The following is a 22,300-nucleotide window of genomic DNA, read 5'->3' on the forward strand; positions in this document are numbered from 1 at the left end:
GTAGACAGATCTTTTTTGACCTTAGAAAAAATACACATAAACTAAAAAAAGAAAAAAAAAAGGTTATTTTTTGTCCCAAATAATTAAAATAGATCAGTGATATCTAAGATTCATCAAATAAACTTACATATCATACACCTAAAAATTCAATGCTGATTTAGCAGCTTCCTCTGCTGAAGGACTCTGATTTCCCCTTACAGGTATTTAACTTTTAATTAAACACGTACTGCTGCCTTGTTAAAACTTTCAAATCAGGGGGTGTTTGGGTGGCTCAGTTGGTTGAGCATCCTACTTCTGCTCATACTTTGTCAGCTGGAGCCCCACTTTGAGTTTTGTGCAATTAGCACAGAGCCTGCTTCAAATTCTCTGTCTCCCTCTCTCTGCCCCTCTCCCACTCATGCTCTCTCTCAAAAATAAATAAACATTAAAAAAAATAATAAAATAAAATGTCAAATCGGGATGCCTGGGTGGCTCAGTCAATTGAGCATCTGACTCGATTTCAGCTCAGGTCACAATCCCAGGGTGGTGGGATCAAGCCTCACATGTGGCTTTGTACTGAGCGTGGCACCTACTTAGGATTCTCTCTCTCTTCCTCTACCCCGATACCCCGCTCACAGTCTAAAATTAAAAATAAAAAAATAAAATAAAATAAAATGTCAAATCTATCTATCTGTCTATAAATGCCAGCACTCTGCTCTGGAATATTTGATATGCAGGCATCTATCATTCCACACAGAGGCATTAGCTGAGAATGGAGGTCCAGGGAAAGCCTAATTGAATCATACCGCATGATAATTTAAGTGCAATATGCTAATGGAAAATAAATCTTTTTTTTTTTCTATTACATACTTATCACTTAACATTTAAAATTATCGCGTATTTATTTCTTTAGTTACATTTTGGTAAAAGTTAAACACCATAACATCTTGGCTCTCTGCTCTATTTTCCCTTGAGTTATATTAAATCTTTATTTTTTAGCTAACATCACTTTTCAATGTTCTCCCAGTCTTTATTTTTACTTATCTTTTCCATTTTTAATTTTTATTTGCCTTTTGTGGTTTCATCCTTCATTTTACTTTTCTGCATACTTCATTAATTAGTATCCATTACAATGCCACACAAAGTATATCTGTGAACCAGTACCAGTCTGTGAACTATTTATTACTAGTTTACAAAAGTTAGTATGATCTGAAAGAGCAATTTTGAATCTGTTGAATTTTATATAAAAGCTATAGAAGCACATATCTTTATGAATGGCTAACACAGTGATTCTCAAATTGGAGCCTGAAGACTTGTGGAAGTTAACAAGTTCTATATAAGAATTTGGGGCTTTCATTTCAATGCATCCTTAAAAAATTAATAAGCACATTACAGATGATCTGAGTAATTTTAATGCCCACATTTGTGTTTCATGTTCACGAGTACAGCTACTTCTAAGTAAAGAGCAAATAACACATGGGGCACTTATCATGATATGAAACAAGACATCTTCACAGAATTACAACTGGCACAGTATTGAAACTGGCACCCAAGTGCCCTTTAGTAGCCTTTAGAAAAAATAAAGTTTTTAGATTTCAACATAAGGATCACAGAAAGATAAACATGTCCATAAAATGAATTAAATCATTTTACCACACCTTCAGGATAGCCATTCTTTATATTAATATTAAAAAATCAAAATTCATAAATAGATTAATAATAAAACCAGAACTGAAGCTGGTTTCTACCAATATTAATTCCAACATTAAATCTTTAGTTTTAATAAAACATTATGTCATGTTAATATTAGTTTGAATTTCTATTTACATGTAATTTATAAATTAAATGTTTTGGTTTCATAGATATATAAAACAAATAAGTAGGGGCGCCTGGGTGGCGCAGTCGGTTAAGCGTCCGACTTCAGCCAGGTCACGATCTCGCGGTCCGGGAGTTCGAGCCCCGCGTCAGGCTCTGGGCTGATGGCTCAGAGCCTGGAGCCTGTTTCCGATTCTGTGTCTCCCTCTCTCTCTGCCCCTCCCCCGTTCATGCTCTGTCTCTCTCTGTCCCAAAAATAAATAAACGTTGAAAAAAAAAAATAAAACAAAACAAATAAGTAGCCTTGAAAACCATATACATTTAAACTAACTAAAAATTTAAAATATTGACCAGAGACACCTCTACAAGCTTTGATGTCCAGAACAACCACTTAAAACTCTGTAGGTTCCAGACCTCTCTCTGAATGGGACTTACTTTAATTCACTTAATTAATTACTCACCTATAAAAGCACCAAGTGAAAGTATTCTGTAACCAGGCCTGTTCTCTGATCTGCCTATAATCTATACCAAAATGGTTGCTTCAATCGGCTCCTCAGGTAATATCCCCTGTATATGAACTCAAAGTCCTGTCTAAACCATTATCAAAAAGGGTAACCAGTCCACTACTTTCTCTCCCATATGCAAACCTATTGGAGAAATATTTTTCAGAAATACCCAGCAAATAGCATAAATAGGCTGGGAGTACATGTAAATGCCAAATAAAGATATGAAACAATGTCCAATCTTACTAACCGAGAAATTAAAAAATAAAGGTTTAGATTTTTAAAATTATAGTTGTTCCTTGAACAACAATGGGTTTGAACTGAGCGACTCCCCTTATATGTGGAATTTTTTAAGTAAACATATCAGAAAACTTCCTGGAGATTTGTGACAGTATGAAAAAACTTGCAGACACACCAAGTAGCCTAGAAATAACAAAAAACTTAAGAAAAAGTTAGGTTTGTCATGAACACATAAAATATATGTAGATGCTAGTCCTATTTTATCATTTACTCCCATAAAATATATAAAAATCTTATTACAAAAAGTTACAATTTATCAGAACTTACATAAACACTTCCACAACATACATGGTGCCATTCAAAGAGAAATGTAAATAAATGCAAAGATGTAATAATAAATCATAACTGCATAAAATTAACTGTAGTAGACAGTATACTGCTGTAATGATTTTACAGCCACTTGTTGCTATTGCAGTGAACTCACTTGTTAAGAGCATCCATTTAAAAAGCCATGTGGGGGCGCCTGGGTGGCTCAGTCGGTTGAGCGTCCGACTTCGCTCAGGTCACGATCTCACGGTCCGTGAGTTCGAGCCCCGCATCGGGCTCTGTGCTGACAGCTCAGAGACTGGAGCCTGCTTCAGATTCTGTGTCTCCCTCTCTCTCTGGCCCTCCCCCCGTTCATGCTCTGTCTCTCTCTGTCTCAAAAATAAATAAATGTAAAAAAAAATAAAATAAAAAAAAATAAAAAGCCATGTGAAGGTAATCATCTCTAGTATGTGTAGCACAATAAACTGATCTCTCATGGATCTCACATAGTTTTCATAGTTCATGTTTTGTGCAATAACATAAACTTTCAACGCCATGCGGCCCATATGAAGTATCACCGGTGATGCTAGAAATGCTCCCAAGAAGCAGAAAAGTCAGGACATTAGAAAGAAAAAGGTGAATGCTTGATATGTACTACCGTTTGAGTACATATAGTTGCTTTCTATTTCTTTTTTTTTAATTTTTTTTTTCAACGTTTATTTATTTTTGGGACAGAGAGAGACAGAGCATGAACGGGGGAGGGGCAGAGAGAGAGGGAGACACAGAATCGGAAACAGGCTCCAGGCTCTGAGCCATCAGCCCAGAGCCCGACGCGGGGCTCGAACTCCCGGACCGCGAGATCGTGACCTGGCTGAAGTCGGACGCTTAACCGACTGCGCCACCCAGGCGCCCCAGTTGCTTTCTATTTCTAGATAAATGAATCCAATATCAAGACCATTGTGAAAGAAAGAAAGAAAGAAAGAAAGAAAGAAAGAAAGAAAGAAAGAAAGAAAGAAAGAAAGAAAGAAAGAAAAGGAAATTTGCAAAGCTGTTGCTGCAGCTACACCAGCAGGAGAGCAAAAATATGGGAAACTTTATGAATTTTTTTTTTCTTGATTTGAAAATACAGCTTGTAGGTGGGTGCAAAACGCCATAAGAATGGCCTACCTATAGACTCTAGATTGATTTGAGAAAAAGCAAAGTCTCATTACAGTACATGACAACTTAAGGCAAAGGAAGGTGAAGGATATAAAACTGAAGAATTTAATACCAGCACAGGATGGTTTGATAATTTGAGAAAGAAGTTTGGCTTTAAAGATGTCAAGATAACAGGAGAAGCAGCTTCTGAGACCAAGAGGCAGCAGAGGAGCTCCCAAACACCATTACAAAAATCACTGACGAGAAAGGATATCTGCCTGAACGGCAGACAAATGTATCCTACTCTGGAAAAAAATTTCCACAAAGGATATTTATTAGTAAGGAAGAGGAACGAGCACCAAATTTAATGCAGGAAGGGATAGCTGACTCTACTGTTTTGTGCAAATGCAGTCAGGTGTATGATCAGGACTGTCCTTGTCTGTAAAGCTGCTAACCCCCAGGCCTTGAAGGAAGAAGGTAACCATCAGCAGCCAGACTTTTGGTTGTAGAACAGGCTGAACAAGAACGCTTTTTCTAGACTGGTTCCACTGATGCTTTGTCCCTGAAGTCAGGAAGTACCTTGCCAGTAAGGGATTGCTTTTCAAAGCCCTTTTGGTATTGGACAATGCCCCTGACCACCTAGAACCTTATGAGTTGAACACCAAAGATATCAAAGTGGCTTACCTGTCCCTAATACAAGGTCTGTAATTCAGCCTCTAGATCAAGAGGTCATAAGGACCTTTAAGATTCATTTTGCATGGTTCCCTATGGAAAGCACTGAAAACATTATGGAAGAGAACCCCAAAAGAGAGGATATCATAAAAGTCTGGAAGGATTACACCATTTAAGATACCAACATCGTTACAGAAAAAGCTGTGAAAGCCATCGACCCTGAAACAATAAATTCCTGCTGGAGAAAACAGTGTCAAGATGTTACACATAACTTCACAGGATTAACGACAGAGCCAGTCAAAGGAATCGCGAAACAGATGTGGATATGGCAAAATAGGTGGGAAATTAAGGCTTTCAAGATACGGGTCTTGAGGAAATTCAAAAGCAAATAGATACCACAACAGAGAAATTAACAGAAGATGGTTTGATAGAGATGAGTGCTTCTAAACCAATGCCAGACAACGAAAAAGACGACATAGAAGCATTGTCAGAAAACAAACTGCCATTAAACAATCAGGCAGAACGGTTCTGATTACTCAAGACTGCTTTGACTTCTTTTACAACATGGCCTTTCCATGATACAAGCACTAAAACTAAGGCAAATGGTAGAAAAGTCACTTGTACTGTATAGAAACATTTTTGAGAAAGCGAAAAAGTCAGACCAAAATTATGATGTATTTATGTAAAGTTATACCAAGTTTGCTTGCCTCTACTGTCTTCCCTTTCACCTCCTCCACCTCTACTACTCCTGAGAAAGCAAGACCCTCCTTTTTTTCCTTCTCCTCCCCATTCAACATGAAACACAACACAGATGAAGACCTTTATGATGATCCACTTCCACTTAATGAATAGAAATAATCATCATGCCATACAGTTAAAAAATTTACCTGTTGTATGTATGTCTTTGCATGAAAATCCAGTAACTGTAAGGCAAGAACTGTGTGAGATGTTTTTATGCCATCATCATCATCATCACCACCTAAGTATTCACCATGTATAATATCCTGCGCAAAACCTGTATGGTAGTGGATAGCCTATCTTCACATAGGCATAAAATGAGTAATATTTAATACAAAATTAATAATGTGTTGGTTTTCTTACTGTTTTATAACTTTGCTTTCAAAGAATTACATTACCATATAGTATGCCCCTCTCTCTCGTCATTGAAAAAAACTGCATATCAGCCTACCACACGTAAGTGTTTTTTTAAAAATCTAACAGTTTCCAATAATATATTATGAATATGACTATAATTCTGTATGCCATTAAAATGTTACAATGACTCATTCATTAGTGTATAGGCTAGGCTACTGTGGGACAATCATATTACTGCTTCTTCACTTTCAATGCATGACTTGTTGTGTATACCTGTAATATATGAATGTGTTTTTCAGGTTATCTTTTCATTTTTGGTGTCTAGTGTTAGTTAACACATACAACACCTACACAGACTTGTACCATTTAAGACAATATTGATATAGATACTGACAATTCATCTTATACACAGATGATATAAACTTATGGTACTGACAAACATAGTGTAGTACTGCAAATGTATTTTCTCTTATGATTTTAGTAATGCTTTCTTTACCTTACTTTATTGTAAAAATACAGTATATAATACATATAACATATAAAATATGTGTTAATCAGCTGTTTATGTTATCAGTAAAGCTTCCCAGTCAACAGCAAGCTATTGTAGTTAAGTTTTTGAGAGTCAAAAGATTTACACAGATTTTCAACTGCACAGGGGACTGGTGCCCCTAACTCCTGCATTGTTCAAGGTTCAACTGTACTTCTTTAAAAAAAAAAATTTATATTATATGCCTAGAACACTGAAAATAATTAACAAATGTCATGAATAAAACAACATTCTAATCTTTAATTTAGATTGAATTCATTCATTCTGAGGAGAATGCCATGTCTTGTCTCTATTCAAGTCAATCCAGAAGCACAAAGTAGTTAAGCACTAGAAGGGAAATATGCTTACCAGGGGATATAATAAGGAAAACTATCTTACACTATAGTTGTAAAACTCTGCTACTGAAATGGGAACTACTCAATTTCTAGGTACATGCTATGGACTTTTAAAAAAAAAAATTACAATGAGGCTCAGGGATCTCTGACAATAAAGTCTTACCTAGGTCCTATCATATTACAGCAATTGAATAACTGACTGTAAAATCAGTTTTCTCCAGAACAAAGACAGAAGTACCTTTGTACACTGGAACTTCTCTTTGGAAATGGTATTTTAAATTTTTTAACATGAATTTCAATTCTTTTAAATAGAATACTGAATGCGTGGGAAAAACTTACTTAAAATTATTAATATGTATCACACTGGAAATATAAGAAGGTTAGCATCAAATGAAGAGGTAACCTATTGTTACATTTTCTCTCTGAAGCACTTTTTTAATTGGAAGCAAAAATGCATACAGTATCAAGTCTTCCACAATATGTTGATATACCTATAATTTTCTGCATTTAGAATAGCGACCAATCTTACTGAATTTTTTTTTAATTTAGAGAGAGAAAGCGTGTGAGTGGCGGAGAGGGGCAGAGGGAGACGGGGGTCGGGGGGCAGGAATCGAAAGCAGACTCCAACACTCAGCACAGAGCCAAATGCAGGGCTTGATCCCACGACCTTGGGAACATAAGCTGAGCCAAAAGTAAGAGTCATAAACTCAACCAACTGAGCCACCCAGGTGCCTCTTAATTTTTTTAATGACAACTTTAAGTCAGAAGAAAATTAAAATAACACCACTGACAAAGCATATTTATTTTTACATAAAAAGCTGAATACAAATCATGAACACAAACTGCAGTGTTTCTCAAAATGCAGGTTATCAGTGGATTGAGACCAACCATTTTACATAAAATAAAACAAAACAGAAAATATCAAAGCACACTTACCCTTGTATGACATAAGATGCACATGTCTCACCTTTTAACACCTCTGAAATGTTAACAAGTACAAAGTACTTTTACACAAAGTGGCCTTCAACTGCCCCAATACTATCAGTAGAAATCAACATACAACTAAGTTAAAAAGGAATAAATCCAGAGAACACAACAAAAAAGCTATTCCTTAAACACTTAAGAGTAATCAGTTTCTAAAACTGTTCAGTCCATTTTGAAAATACTAGACTGAATTAGATGTCCACCGTCACAGATCATATATTTTGCCTGGACTGCTGCAAGTAATTCCACCCAAGCTATCTCGACCCTACTACCAGAGTTCTCTTCTGAGAATGAAGTACATTTGTCATTCTCTTGCTTATATACATCTGTAGGTTCCTTCCTGCAAACTACTTAAGTTTGGCAAACTTCTTCACCAATTACAGCCCCATTTTCTAATCCTTTGCAACCCCTACCTCCCTTATGCCAGCTGCCCTACAAACACTCTCTAGCCACACACACTTAATCACTGCCTCCAGACAGTCGAGGTTCCTTAACAACTCCATGCTCTTTTCCTTCTCTACCTTCTTTAAAAGTCCCAGTTCAGAATCTTGTTCTAACTGTCTTCTGACTCCTCCAAGAGGTATTCAGTGGCATTCAATAACTACTAGTTTGTGCTCTCCCAATATATCACTCAAAATTCCAGAACGGGATTTACTAAATTGTATTAACCCATTTGTGTAGGACTTTCTTCTCCCTCAACAAACTAAGAACAGTGAAAGACACCTTTTTTTTCTTTTTTTTTTTTTTTTTTTTTTAGTCTCTAACACAGAGCTCCAGGGTACCAAATAAATGTTCATGGTATAAAATTAAAATTCTGGAAACATTATAATTAGATCTAAAAAATATTCTTCCTTTTAGAAAAAGGATTAAATAGGGGTGGGGGGGGCTTGTTGTCTATTTTAAAATCCAGATTTTTAACTATCCCTTGAGCTAGTCTGCATTTAAGTTCCTAAAGATCAGTAAATATTTTCCGAAACAGCTAAAAAAAATAATAATTATAAGTGGTTTGAGGGGATGATGGCTAAAATACCTAATAAATATGAGAAAACAACCTCCTAGGGCCAAAAAACACAAGTCACAAAAAATTAAAAAGAACATTAAAACATAAAAAAGCATTCACATTAATAGTAACCACACATACACACTGAGAAAAAAACCTCAAACTACACTGGAGAATATCTAGCTAAAATGAAGGACACTTAAAATAACAATATTTATGTTCTTCATTGCCATCCTCCAGTCCATCTGAGTACTGTTTGTCTCTAGGGTAACTGACTCTAATAGTCCTAATTTTTTTCTTTTATTACAGAAATAACAGTGTAGCTTAGTGGTAAAGAATGGACTGTGAAACCAGGCTGCCTGGACTCAAGCTCTATTCCACCTCTTATTAGCAGTGAGACCTTGAGTAAGTCATTTACCTAAACTGTACCTCTGTTTCTTCACATGTAAAAAGAGAAAACAAATTAGAGTACCTCTCTTATAGGGTTTTTGTGATAACTGAATAAATATGAAAAAATATTGTTTCTAAAGTGCCAGGCATAAAAACAAACACACAAATCAATGGAACAAAATAAAGGGCCCAGAATTAGGAGCACCTGGATGGCTCAGTCAGTTAAGTGTCCAACTCCTGGTTTCGGCTCAGGTCATCATCTCACAGTTCTTGAGTTCGAGCCCCGCTTCGGGCTCTGTGCTGAGACTATGGAGCCTGCTTCGGATTCTCTCTCTCCCTCTCTCTCTGCCCCTCCCCTGCTCACTCACTCTCTCTCTCTCTCAAAAATAAATAAATAAACATAAAAAAAAAAAAGGCCCAGACACAAGCCCACACATATAGGGTATATTAATTTACTACAAAGGAGCCAAGAATATACAATGGGAAAATGATGATCTCTTTCAATACATGATGCTGAGAAAACTGGGCAGCCACATGCCAAAGAATAAAACTGAGCCCCTATCTTCATACCATACAGAAAGATCAACTCAAAATGGGTTAAAAACTTGAACACAAGACCCAAAACCATGAAACTCCTAGAAGAAAACGGAGAGTAAACTCCCTGACATCAATCTTGACAATGTTTTTTTTTTTGGGGGGGGGGGGGATTGGACACCAAAAGCAAAGGCAACATAAGCAAAAATGAACAAGTGGGACTACATTAAACTAAAAAGCTTCTATGCAGCAAAGGAAACTATCAACAAAATGAAAAGGCAACATATAGAACGGGGAAAAAGTATTTCCAAACTATGTATCTGATAGGGAGTTAATATCCAAAATATATAAGAAACTCATAAAACTCAACAGCAACAGCAATAACAACAAATCAGATTTTTTAAATGGGCTGAGGACCTGAATAGGTATTCTTCCAAAAAAGATATAAAAATAGCCTACAGGTACATGAAAAGGTGTCAACATCAACATCACTTACCATTAGGAAAATGAAAATCAAAAGCATAATGAGATACTACCTCACACCCATTAGAATGGCTATTATCAAAAAGACAAGAAATAACAAATATTGCAAGGATGTGGAGAAAAGGGAACCCTTGTGCACTGTTGGTGGGAATGTAAATTAAAACTGAATTTTAAGTAATCAAAAACTAGTATTCTTTGCTTTCTTAAACATAAATAGGGAAGTTCATTAACTACTATGAATAATTTTAAACACATTACCGCAAAAGGTATAAGACTACATTCCTTCAATGCAATTCTGAAATTTCCTTATTCTCAATTCTACCATAACAAGGAAGAGTTTTCACTGGTTCAGGCTGAGATTAAAATTACCTCAATTAAGAAGACACCAGATAAATAAGTGGCTTGCCTTTCACACAAAAAATATGAATTCAAACCAATAAATATGCCAAGTACTCATTATACAAAGCAAGGAATTCAAGAGGGTTAGGGCAGCAAACAACACAGACAAGTCTATCTCCTCCTATGACAAAAATTACATGCATGTTGATGTCAATATGTAAACAGGTGAAAGTCCTAGCTTATCTTCTGGTTACTTGAAATGCTGTATTCAAAAAAAGTATATTGGCAGCCATCTGGAATGAGGACCACATTTAATTTACTCTCTCATAAGCCTTTGTTTCAGTTTACACACTGGTAAAAAATGAAGTTTTTAATAAAACCACTACAAATGTGGACAAAGTATACCAAGCAGTATTCCAGAGGCCCACCTTTGTCTCTCACTGTAACTATTTCATAGTACCACTAGAAAAAATATTCTCCATGGTAGCAAATTATGCCAAAACTTAGAAGGATCAACAACATCCAGGAGAAAATAAAAATCCCAATCAAAATAAATTTTCCTAAACTGTCAGACCTAATAAATGCTACTTTTAATTTATGTAGCCATTAACCTCCAAAGAAAGCTGAGTAGGCTAATTATTTCTCAATTAGCTTTTTGTTTACTCATACTTAGGAACCTAAGTGCCACACACAACACATTTAAGTGCCAAAACTGAAACAAAACTTTAGTTCTAAAACATTTCAAATTAAAGTTTTGAGAAAATTAATACATATCTCCCCAAAATTAAAGAACTTAATTTCTAGTCAAAGTTTTCAGTACATCATTCCTAAAATAAGATGTTATGCTCAGTACTACTCAGAAAGCTTCAAAAAAGCTTCTGTAATGTCATGGGAAGGCAACATATATTTCTTACAGTCAAAAAACACACAATCTGTCTACAACGTAACCACCTTGTAGAAAACTTTGAACTTTACACCAAATTTAGCCCAAATATTTCATCCCATTCTCCAGCAGGATAACTAAGAACTACCGTTCATCTCTAACTCTGAATTTTAGTAATGAAAAGTAGCATCAATAAAGTAATCAAGTTTATTCACTAGACATCTACTACACAGAAAAGGTATAGAACAAAGGTCCTGATCTTAAACTCATTCTTTAAAGTAATTTAAAATCTTATCAATGACTTCAATTATTTTAGCACCATGTAATGAAGTCTTAAAACCATTTATCACAGAAGAAACAAAAATAGAGAGTTACTATTTTGAGGCAGATTCTCAGGCCAAAGCATGAAATAAAACTAAATACCAAAGTCTGGTCCCCTGACAGAAAATCTACTCTGGTGGGAAGAACACTTACACTCTTTGAGATGTCCTTGAGTCAAGGTTTAGCCACTGTTCAATGTAAGGCATCCCAGGAGACACTTCCCCTCCCCTAGTCTTGAAACTGAATGTCCCAGGCAAACCCAGACCATCGGTCACCCTAGCTTGAGAAGTAGTAAGGAGAAAGCAATTCAAGATTTTATTTAGCATTTATGTATCAATCTCCATGCAATAAAGAATTGAGTGGAGGGGCGCCTGGGTGTCTCAGTGGGTTGGGTGTCCGACTTCAGCTCAGGTCATAATCTCTCAGTTCGTAAATTCGGGCTCAGATCAAGATCTCTTGCTTTGTGAGTTCGCACCCCGCGTAGGGTTTTCTGCTGTCAGTGCAAAGCCAACTCGGGTTCCTGTTTCCCACTCTCTGCCCCTCTGCAGGCGCACTTTCTCTCTCTCAAAAATAAACATTAAAAAGAAAAAAAGAAAAAAAAGAATTGAATGGATTAGATCTCTAATCCTGGCCAATTTTTAAATTTTTAACAGTCTCTCATGGAAACTGGCCAGGGCCACTGATCTATTCTGACTGATTTTATATGACCTCTTGGAACCACAAGACTTTAGTGATTACTCCTCCCCTCAGCCTCCTCTCTTCTAGAATATCACACTCTGTGGTTTTATTCCTAACTCACCGGCTGCTCCCTCTCAGTTTCTTTGGATTGTTCCTCTTCCTCTCCCTGACAGGAAACATTAAATGCCCCAGAGCTTGATCCTCTGCTGTATTCTCTATATTCGCTCCATGTGAACACCTTTAAACACCATTTATACACAGACATCTCTCAAAATGCCTACCTCCACCTCTCCCATCTCTCCACTGAGCTTGACTCAACACGGTGCCTGCAACCTCTAAAAAAGTGTGGCCAAAACAAGAACTCTTGATTTTATTTGCCTTCCTCTCTCTTCCCCCCACCTCAGGAAATAGCACCACCAAACAAAATTTCTGAAACCAAAACTAAGATATCATTTATGTCATTTATGTCAACTCCTTTGTCATCTCCAAACCATTGGTAAATCCTCCCAGCTTTCTCAAGTATATTCCAAACCCATTCTCTTCTCCCCAAATCCAATCTTACCACTGTGATCCCAGACCATCTATTGTACGTAACCTATTAACTGCAGTATGCTATTAACTGGCTTCCCTACTGCTCTTCTTTCCCCCAACCCTCCAGAATTTTTCCCCACAGAACAGCCAGGAGTGATCCATAAACACCAAGGACAGAGAATGTCTACTGTTTCCCCAATGCTAGAAGAGTGTCTGCCTCAACGTAGGCACTCCCCAGTGAATGAATAAATGAACGGTCATCTCTCCTACCCTTTTTATATCTAGATTCCCCTCACAAGGAACAGAACCCAAACTTCCTACAATGCCTTACATTATCTGGGCTCCCTCACCTCACATTCCTGATCTCCATGCTCCAGATTCACTGGCTCTTGATATTCTTCAGACTCCCCAAACTCATTTCTACCTTGGAGCTGTGTCTGTGCCCTGTGCCTGAACACTCCTCCCCTCACGTCTGGCTCCTTATCATTCTGGCCTCAGCTCAACGTTACCTCCTTAGAAAGGCCTTCCCTGACCAGCCGATCCAAAGCAGCTCTACTCAACCTTTGCCATCTCACCCAGTTTCCCTGTTTTCACAGTACTTACCAGGTGAACTCTCTTGTTGTTGGTTTACTTACAGACAGCTTCGTCCCCACTAGAATGTAAGCTCCCTGAGAGCTGGGACCTTATCTTTCTTGTTCAGTGATGTATTGCTACAGACTAGTACAATGCCTATTACACAATATTTATTCAAAGAATGACTCACAAACATTTGCCAAGTACGTATTATGTGCCAACCACTATACTAGGTAATAACAATGGATTTTTATAATTAAAGAAAAATAGAAAGTAGAAGATATTAGTATGAAAAGCTATTTGACGTTCTTTTTATGTTGACCATTTCCATTCTTTTTTTTAAATTTTTTAATGTTTATTTTGAGAGAGAGAGAGAGAGAGACAGAGAGGGAGAGAGACAGTGTTAGTGGGGGAGGGGCAGAAAGAGAGGGAGACACAGAATCCGAAGCAGGTTCTAGGCTCCCAGCTGTCAGCACAGAGTCTGATGCGGGGCTCAAACTCAGAGTGATCATGACCTGAGCTGAAGTCAGAGGCTCAAGGGACTGAGCCACCCAGGCACCCAGATCATTTCCATTCTTAAAATGAATACTTTATATGATAAATTCTACTTTTCAGAATATTATTTTGGCAGTGTAAAATAGGAACATGCTTAAGGTAGTAATAATAATTAGTATCTCACTGCAGCTTTGGAAGTTATCTAGATGATGACATTCTTCATTTTTTAATGCACATTTTACACATTAGTTCCCACTAATTAAGCCATCACTCAGTAAAATACTATCTAGGACTCTTCACGTCATCACCATTTTCTCAGAATATGCATACAAACATTTCATCCAATCAGAAAAATCATGACTCTAAAATTTTTCTGTTCTCAACATGCAAAAATATTCACAACATGGCAATAGTGGTTGTCAACTCACCATTTATTCCCTGGCCTCAGATTAATTTACCAGCTCCATTCAAGCCAAGAAATGATCAAGTTCCAATTACTAATCAAGTTCATTTCACCACAGTCATTACTAAAATTAAGATTCGCCCCTCACCCCCTAAAGCTTATTATAATAGAACATGTCCAAATGAGTTCAGGCAAAAGAGTTACGTTTCATTGTTACCACAGTACTTTTAGATCCATCTAATTCAGAACCACAGAACAATACCTCAGTATCTGGTGTAAGCATACCAGTTATCACTACTATCATTATGACATCACTAAACACCTTATGGCAATGCATCAACTAGGAAGAAGATTTCAAGCTCAAGGCACTGACATTTCTCCAGATCTCATGTTTTCACATTTTAGCATACTTTAAAACTATCATATCCTGCCCCCAAATGTTGTAAGGGTTGAATATATTAATATTTTTAAAGTATAATTTATAAAATGAATCAAATTCGGTATAACTAGACAAAAGTACTCAAAATACCACTATATCATACTAGATTTTTAAAACATAAAGGAAAGAAAGGGGCACCTGGATGGCTTAGTTGGTTAAGTGTCAGACTTAATTTAGGCTCAGGCCATGATCTTCCTGTTGTGAGATGGAGCCCTGCTTTGGGCTCCAGGAAGGGCACGGAGCCCGCTTAAGAGTCTCTCTCCCTTTCCCTCTCCCTCTGATTATACATTTTGAACAGCAAGGTATTCTCAAATGCATTCAATCAAATACATAAAGACATATCACTTCTTCTATTTAAAATTAGCTTTCAACGGGCAACTGGGTGGCTCAGTTAAGCGTCCAACTTCGGCTCAGGTCATGATCTCACGAGGAGTCTAAGCCTGGCATCAGAGTCTCCACAGACCGTGTGTAGCCTGCTTGGGATTCTCTCCCCCCACCCCCCAACTTATGCTTTCTCTCAAAATAAAATTAGCCATCTAACCATACTTGCCAACACAAAAGGGGGAAAGGGGGGTGTTCTTTGTATGGAAATATATGAACATGTTCATATTATTTACATTTATAAACGTTTACTCTATAAAGCTGAAAAACTGTAGGTACCAAAACAAAATTAAATCCCAAAGCAAAGGTCAAAAGTTCAGTATTCTCCAAACCACACTTGTTATTGTTCCTATTTGATTTTACTACCATTACCTTAAAAAAAAGTTACCTTCAATATTTTCAGCTGATTCTACATTACCACTGATTTTCTCTTTAGTCCAGTTACATATTTCTATAAACAAATCAGTTTTAGGATACCTAGAATTAACCCACATAATGAAATAGTAAACTCATTTCAATACCAGAAATTATTTACTTATCCCTGGTTTCATATTGGCCTTCAGGAATAAAATGATTGCTGACAAATATAATCAGAAAACAACTCTTTGTTTTCACAAAATTCTAAAATTGCTCAAGTTGGTCAAAAGATATACTGAACATTATTTCAAAAATATAAATTTTCTTCAAATTCTCAGAAAGGAAAAGAAATCCCTGCATAAAGCATCTCAGAGGTCATTATCTTGACCTTCACCATCTGTTCGTTTGTAAAAGAAACTACATGTAAGTTTTTCATCTAAGGTATAACTTTATAAAATTAACTAAAAAATAATTTTAAATACTTATTTGCTCAAGAATAAAGCATTGGGGCACCGGGGTGGCTCAGGCAGTTAAGTGTCTGACCAGCTCAGGTCATGATCTCACGGTTCACGGGTTGAGCCCCGCGTCAGGCTCTGTGCTGACAGCTCAGAGCCTGTTGCCTGCTTCAGATTCTGTGTCTCCCTCTCCTTCTGCCCCTCCCCTGCTCTCCCTCTCTCTCGAAAATAGATGAACATTAAAAAACATTTTTTTAAAAAAAAGAATAAAGAAGCATAGCAAAAAGTACATCACTATTACTGTAAAAGTAATTCACTCTCGGCATATCGCTGAAAAAAAAATTTATTGGAAAGGCATGTCCTGACTTACCAATGGCTTATCACTGTCAAAATATGATAAAATATATGCTTTGTAAAGATATCCTGTCCAAATTCCTTCAACCTGGGTACTGTTTATAAATTATCTCCTTCCACTATATTCTTTGTTACAGCAAAGGTCTAGGGCCTGCAATACAACCTCAAAGTCCTTCCTTCAGTTGCTTAACTTCTGCTCACTATGAGGTTTTCTTCCTCATGGAAAACAATGGAAAAATGGATACAATGCTTGGGTGACATTATATCTCCAAACATGTTATTATTACAAATCTCTTTCAAGAGGTTAGGTTACAAAGACACTACAGATGGCTCTTGACAGGTACAGATAAATTGAAACCACTCCCTCCAATCCCTAGGGATAATGAAGTTGTCTTCTCGCTTACTGAAGTTAACTGTGACTGTAGTATTTCTAGTAGTCAGTAAGCATCGGAAACCTCTCAACTGCACTCTCCCCTTATTAGGATAAATAGTATACATCTTAGAGAAGATAATTCCCATTTACATTTTTTTAACTAAATCCATGCCTACAGTAAGTTCCATTATTGCTACAAGTGTTGCAGAACCAAATTTAAGAGAATGATTTTAAATTTAACTCTGGATTTAAAAATTTACATATGTCTCGAATAAAGTACAGTATGGTGACTACACTTGATACCGTGCAATATGCTTGAGACTTGCTAAGAGGATAAATCTTAAGTGTTCTCACCACACACACACAAATATTGTAACTCTATGAGGTGATGAGTATGTTAAATAGCTTGATTGTGGAAATCATTTCACAATGCATACATATACATACATCAAAACATCAAGTTGGACACCTTAAGTATATATACAATTCCTACTTGTCAATTACAGTCCCCCAATAACTAGTAAAATTATACGTCTAAAAAAGAAAAACACATCACAAATTTCTAAACTATCATAGAATTACATTATTTGAAATTTTAATAGCAACTGTGCCTGGTATACTTTAAAGAGCAGAAAATGCTACCAGAAAAAAATTCTCACTTCCACATGCTGCTTCTACGGTTTTTGTTTTGCAAATAGCTTTAAAAATGTATACAAAAATGTCAGTTACAAGTGGAACTCAAAACATTTTGTGGAACAAGGTTACTTAGGAGTTCGAGAACCACCTAAAATTGGAGGAAAAAATTTTACGTCTGTACATATGGCAATTTTTTTCTGGATAAAAGGCCTATATAACTTTCAGCTTCTCAAAGGGTTCAAGATCCAATTAAAGTGTCTTGGGGAATCGTCAGGGTCAGACAACTTGTCACAGGCAACCCAAGCCTTATTTTTTTTTTAAGCCTTATCTTTTTCATCCCAAATTAGGGGAGGATTTATCCCAATCTGGTGGCTCCCACACAACTTCTGAGCGATGCAGGCATGAAATGGCTGTCCGACACAAACCGCTCCCTTCACACAGAGAACGCGGCAATCTCCAAATTTTCCCTGAAGGGGCCAGGGAGAGGCAAACGCATTAACACCCCCGCCGCTCAGAGATCGATTGGCTCATGCAGGACGTGTCCTCCCCTGACGCCAGAGAGAGCTGCGGGGAGGTGACCAGGTTTCACTGAGGGGCTGAAGTCCCCTCGGGGATCACTTATGGAGGAGATGGCATCACCAGCAACCTCCTCCCGCCCCAAAACGCCCCAAGTAGCAGCTGCGGGCGTGGGCGCAGCAGACCCCGGCCCTCCCAGGCGCGCCCCAAGCCGCCGCCGCAGCACGGTCGCAGCGACCTTCCCGCTCGGGTCCCCGTGAGCCCCGTTATCCACGTCGGCCACACACCCCACGAGGGAAAAGGGAGGAGGCCGGACAACAAAGCGCAACCAGAGGAGGCCCTGGCGAGCTTGAAGTTGGGGCGCCGGGGCTGCGGCCCGAGGAGGAGCGGGCTGGACGCCCGGCCGCGCGATGCAGGGGCGGACGGGACCGGGGACGCGGCCCGCCAGATGTCAGCCCGCGGTGCCGGGGTGTCGGCAGCCGGGAGGAAACGGGGCGGGCGGGCGCGCGGCGGCGTCGGGGAGGCGGCCTGGGGCGGGGGGGGGGGGGGAAGGCAGGCCTGAGAAGGGAAGGGAACGGCGGCAGGGTCCCGAGGCGTCGCGGTCGGCCGCGACCCCCACACCAGCCGCGGGGGAGGGACTGTCCCGTTACTTACCCGCCGGGAGACTGCGGGCTCCGCCGGGGCTGTCCCGGCCGCCGGCCTCCGGGGCCAGGAAGCGCCCCCACATAGCGGGCGGGAGGGCCGGGGGCGTACGACTCCCCTAGTCCGTCCTCCCCCGCCTTCGCCTCCTGCTTCTTCGGCGGCGGAAACTTGTGCGGAACCTGGGGCCGCGGAGGCACCAGCAGGAGGGCGGGCGGGCGGTCTGGTTAACGGCTGCTCAGCGACTGGCGGCGAGCGCAGGGGCCAGATTCGCCGCGGCGCCGGCGGCGGCGGCTGCCATGGCCGAGCCCGCTGCGCTGAGGCCCGGGCCGAGGAAGCGGGCGGCTCCGCAGTGACGGCGGCTGGGTCCCCGGCTGAGCCCAGGCTAGGATCAGAGCCTCCAGGCGAAGTTGCAGCTGCGGCTTCTCTCCGCCCCCTCCGCCGGCAGAGCCGGAGCCGGAGCCGGGCAGGGTGGGGGCGGGGCCTGCCAGGGGCGGGGCCTCGGGCGCTTACATAACGCGTGCGCGGCGCGGGGCGGGAACTGCGGGCCGCTGCCGCTGAGTACCCTTACGCCGGTTCGCTTACTCCGGGACTGGTGGGTAGACTCGAAGCACCAGCTGCATCCCTCCCTCCCCGCCCTTGCGCTCGGTCAGATGAGAAAAGAGGATGAATAGAATGTGGCCCGGAGCGGTATCTTTCGGTACCGCCCTCGCTTGGGTAATCCCGCAAGCCCTCCGGGGCACCTCTCTGGAAAAGAAGAGGAACACCTGTCTTCGCTGCATAACTACTGGAGCTAAGAGGCTCTCCTGAGAGGGGTTGAGGGACTGCCAGTCTTATTTGGGATTGGGATTAAAGTCATCATACATTCCAGAAACATCGTTTATAAATCGCTTTGATGGACAGAAAAGAAGTCGTTTTCCTGAACTCGTAAATTCAGTGGCGGGAGGGGGGGTCAGGGGGGAGAGGGAAGCAAAATACCTACTATACAAGAATGTGGGGGCGCCTGGGTGGCGCAGTCGGTTAAGCGTCCGACTTCAGCCAGGTCACGATCTCGCGGTCCGTGAGTTGGAGCCCCGCGTCGGGCTCTGGGCTGATGGCTCAGAGCCTGGAGCCTGTTTCCGATTCTGTGTCTCCCTCTCTCTCTGCCCCTCGCCCGTTCATGCTCTGTCTCTCTCTGTCCCAAAAATAAATAAACGTTGAAAAAAAATATTTAAAAAAAAAAAAGAATGTGCACAGGAAAAAGCAGAAAGGAAAAAGACCAGAGGGTTCAGAGAGGAGCTGTAAATTTTAATCTAGTAGCCCAGGAATTCAGATAAGCAACCAGAGAGGAATCAAAATGGTACCAAAGTCTGTAATGGGAGTAACTTCCTTACACCCTACACCTTCTTGTTCTTCCTACATTTGGTCAGTTCCCACCCTAAACCTGGAGTACAGGAGCAAGTATTCTGGAAGGAAGCATAAAAGGGTCCACCAGCCTTTTCTTATATCTTACTTTTCATTGGCAATATTAGGATCCTTCCAATATTTAGATACAAAACAGTTCATTTAATAAATATTGGTAGAGCACTGTAGAAGACAGCGGGTTCTACCCCTGGCTCGTAAATCAGAGACAAACTGAAAAGGAAGTCCCTACCCTTAACAAGACTTTGAGTCCAGTGATGCCTTTGTTTGTTTTAGAAGCTTGTTAGTAATAAAGGCCTCTTATTTCTACTTAAAGACTTTTGAGTTGGGAAATACTGCTTAAAACTTTTAGAGGTTAAATTACATTTACTTGTGTAGTTTATTACTTACTACATCTGTGTTGTACTTTATTTCATTGCAGTTTTACATTTCGTCTCCCTCCAGTAGAATTCCACTATTTCTCCAAATCATGAGTAGGCGGCCCAAGAGTCACTTTGTTCTGAGGATAGAAAGTGACAGAAATATGAAAGAAGGATATGATTGGCTACTTTTCCTGATTTAAATGTGCATGAGCTCATTTGAATAGTTTAGGCATTCAAGTTTAGGAACTTGAACAGTTGAGGTTCAGAATGAAGCCTAACAATTAATGATAATAAATTCCAAAAAGAATTATCGGAAGCTATAGCGCTATATCACAGTATCCTTTTTTTCATGATTTATAGTTACCATAGTCTCATATTAGGTACAGTATTTGTTAAACACCAAACTTTTTTTAATACAGTTCTAAGAAATGTATGAATTACAGATAAATCTTGGTCTTTTGTGAGTTTAAAATATGTTTATTTGTTATTCCAAAAACTGCCAACTTGCATTCAATTCTAAGTAGTATTTTAGGGGAAAAAAAATCACTTGCTCAAGTTTTCTACATGTTTTTTACCAATGTGAAGGGTGTGCCACTACACATGCAAAAGAACATCTGAAGCTGAGCCTATAAAATATTTTAAATGCCTATTACAGAGTAAGAGGAAATAGTAAAAACATGTTACTTTGGCAGTTGGCACCAAAGATAAAAAATTTTGTGTTCCTACTAATTAAACTTGAAAGGATACAGATCTAATGCAATTAAAATAACCTAAATACTAAGTGAGAATATTCTGTATGTGAAGTAAACTGTAACCAACCATTTTTTTAATCATATAGATTGTGAGTATTCTCAGAATCTGAACTCAGATTCCCCTATATCCATATAGGAGAAACAGTATCCATGTTTCTCCAAATGATTAAAATTTATCATAGCAAAAGTTTGAAAGCCTAAGAACTACTTAACCATTACCAAGCCTGATGTGGTAAACTGGCATATTTTTGGTTTGTTATGATAGTATGAAAAAAAAACTATAAGGAAAATCTTATAAGCAAAGACTGAACTTAAGTATTCCTGAACTTAAGTATTTCAGTAATTGTTCTTGTAAGCAGAGATAATAAAAGCAAATAATGAAAATAGTGACCGTGTATGTTTGTGTATGTGTATACAAATATACATGCTTAGGTGAAATTTAGATACTTAATATCTTGGGAGGGGACTTTTAAAAAATATAAACCAGATCACAAAAGAGTAAAATAGTACAAAACAACACCATATTTAATATCGAACTATATTAAACTTTTCATTTAAAATATTGTATTCAAGGAGCACCTGGCTGGCTCGGTTGGTGGAGCACGTGACTCTCGATCTCGAGGTTCTGAGTTCAAGCCCCATGTTGGGTGTAGAGATTATTTTTTAAAATAAAATTTTTAAAAATAAATAAAATGAAATACTGTATTCAAAAAAGACATTATTTAAAAACAAAAATAAATGTTGCATTTGTAAATCTTTTGGAAGAGCGCCTGGGTAGCTCAGTCAGTTAAGCATTCGACTCTTGATTTCAACTCAGGTCATGATTTCATGGTTTATGAGATCAAGCCGCCACCTGTCAGGCTCTGTGCGGAGAGGACACACCCTGCTTGGGATTCTCTCTCCCTCTCTTTCTGACCCTCCCCTGCTCTCTCTCTCTCTCTCAAAATAAATAAACTTTAAAAATATTATTTGGATATGAATCTCTGATCTGATTAAGTTATATTATATGTATTTTTCTCACATCAATTCATCATATTGGGCAAACAACAACCAGAGAATTGAAGAGTGATGTAACAAAGGATAAAACTGATATTTTAAAATGAGAAGACAATCTATCTTGTGCATAATATGAGGAAACTTCAAGAGAAGTTAATGTTTATAGAAACATAAAATATCAAAACCAACAAAATATAGAAAAATTAAACCATCCGATAACAATTTAAATAGCTCCTAAAGAACAATTGCCACTTTAGAGGGACAGATTTGTGGATGAAGACTAAAAAATTCCAAGGAACAGATAATTCTGGTGTACCAAGAGTGTTACAAGGACCGTGATATATAACCTCTTCCAGGTCACAAAAATGACAAGTTACTGAATTTATTATGGGTGGT

The 22,300-nt window shown here is 38.9% G+C and overlaps 1 protein-coding gene across 1 annotated transcript in view; it reads right to left on the reverse strand.

Moving 5' to 3' along the window:
* The window catches only part of CEP85L (centrosomal protein 85 like), a 173,712-nt gene extending 155,144 nt beyond the window's left edge, over window positions 1–18,568 (reverse strand). Inside the window, exon 1 of the mRNA XM_030316238.1 lies at window positions 18,409–18,568. Within this exon, the coding sequence (XP_030172098.1) occupies window positions 18,409–18,481 (73 nt within the window). The 5' untranslated portion in view covers window positions 18,482–18,568. The remainder of the gene's footprint in view (window positions 1–18,408) is intronic.
* Between the last annotated feature and the right edge of the window lie 3,732 nt (window positions 18,569–22,300).

This window comes from Lynx canadensis, chromosome B2, assembly GCF_007474595.2.
Source record: "Lynx canadensis isolate LIC74 chromosome B2, mLynCan4.pri.v2, whole genome shotgun sequence".
Lineage (NCBI taxonomy): Eukaryota > Metazoa > Chordata > Mammalia > Carnivora > Felidae > Lynx > Lynx canadensis.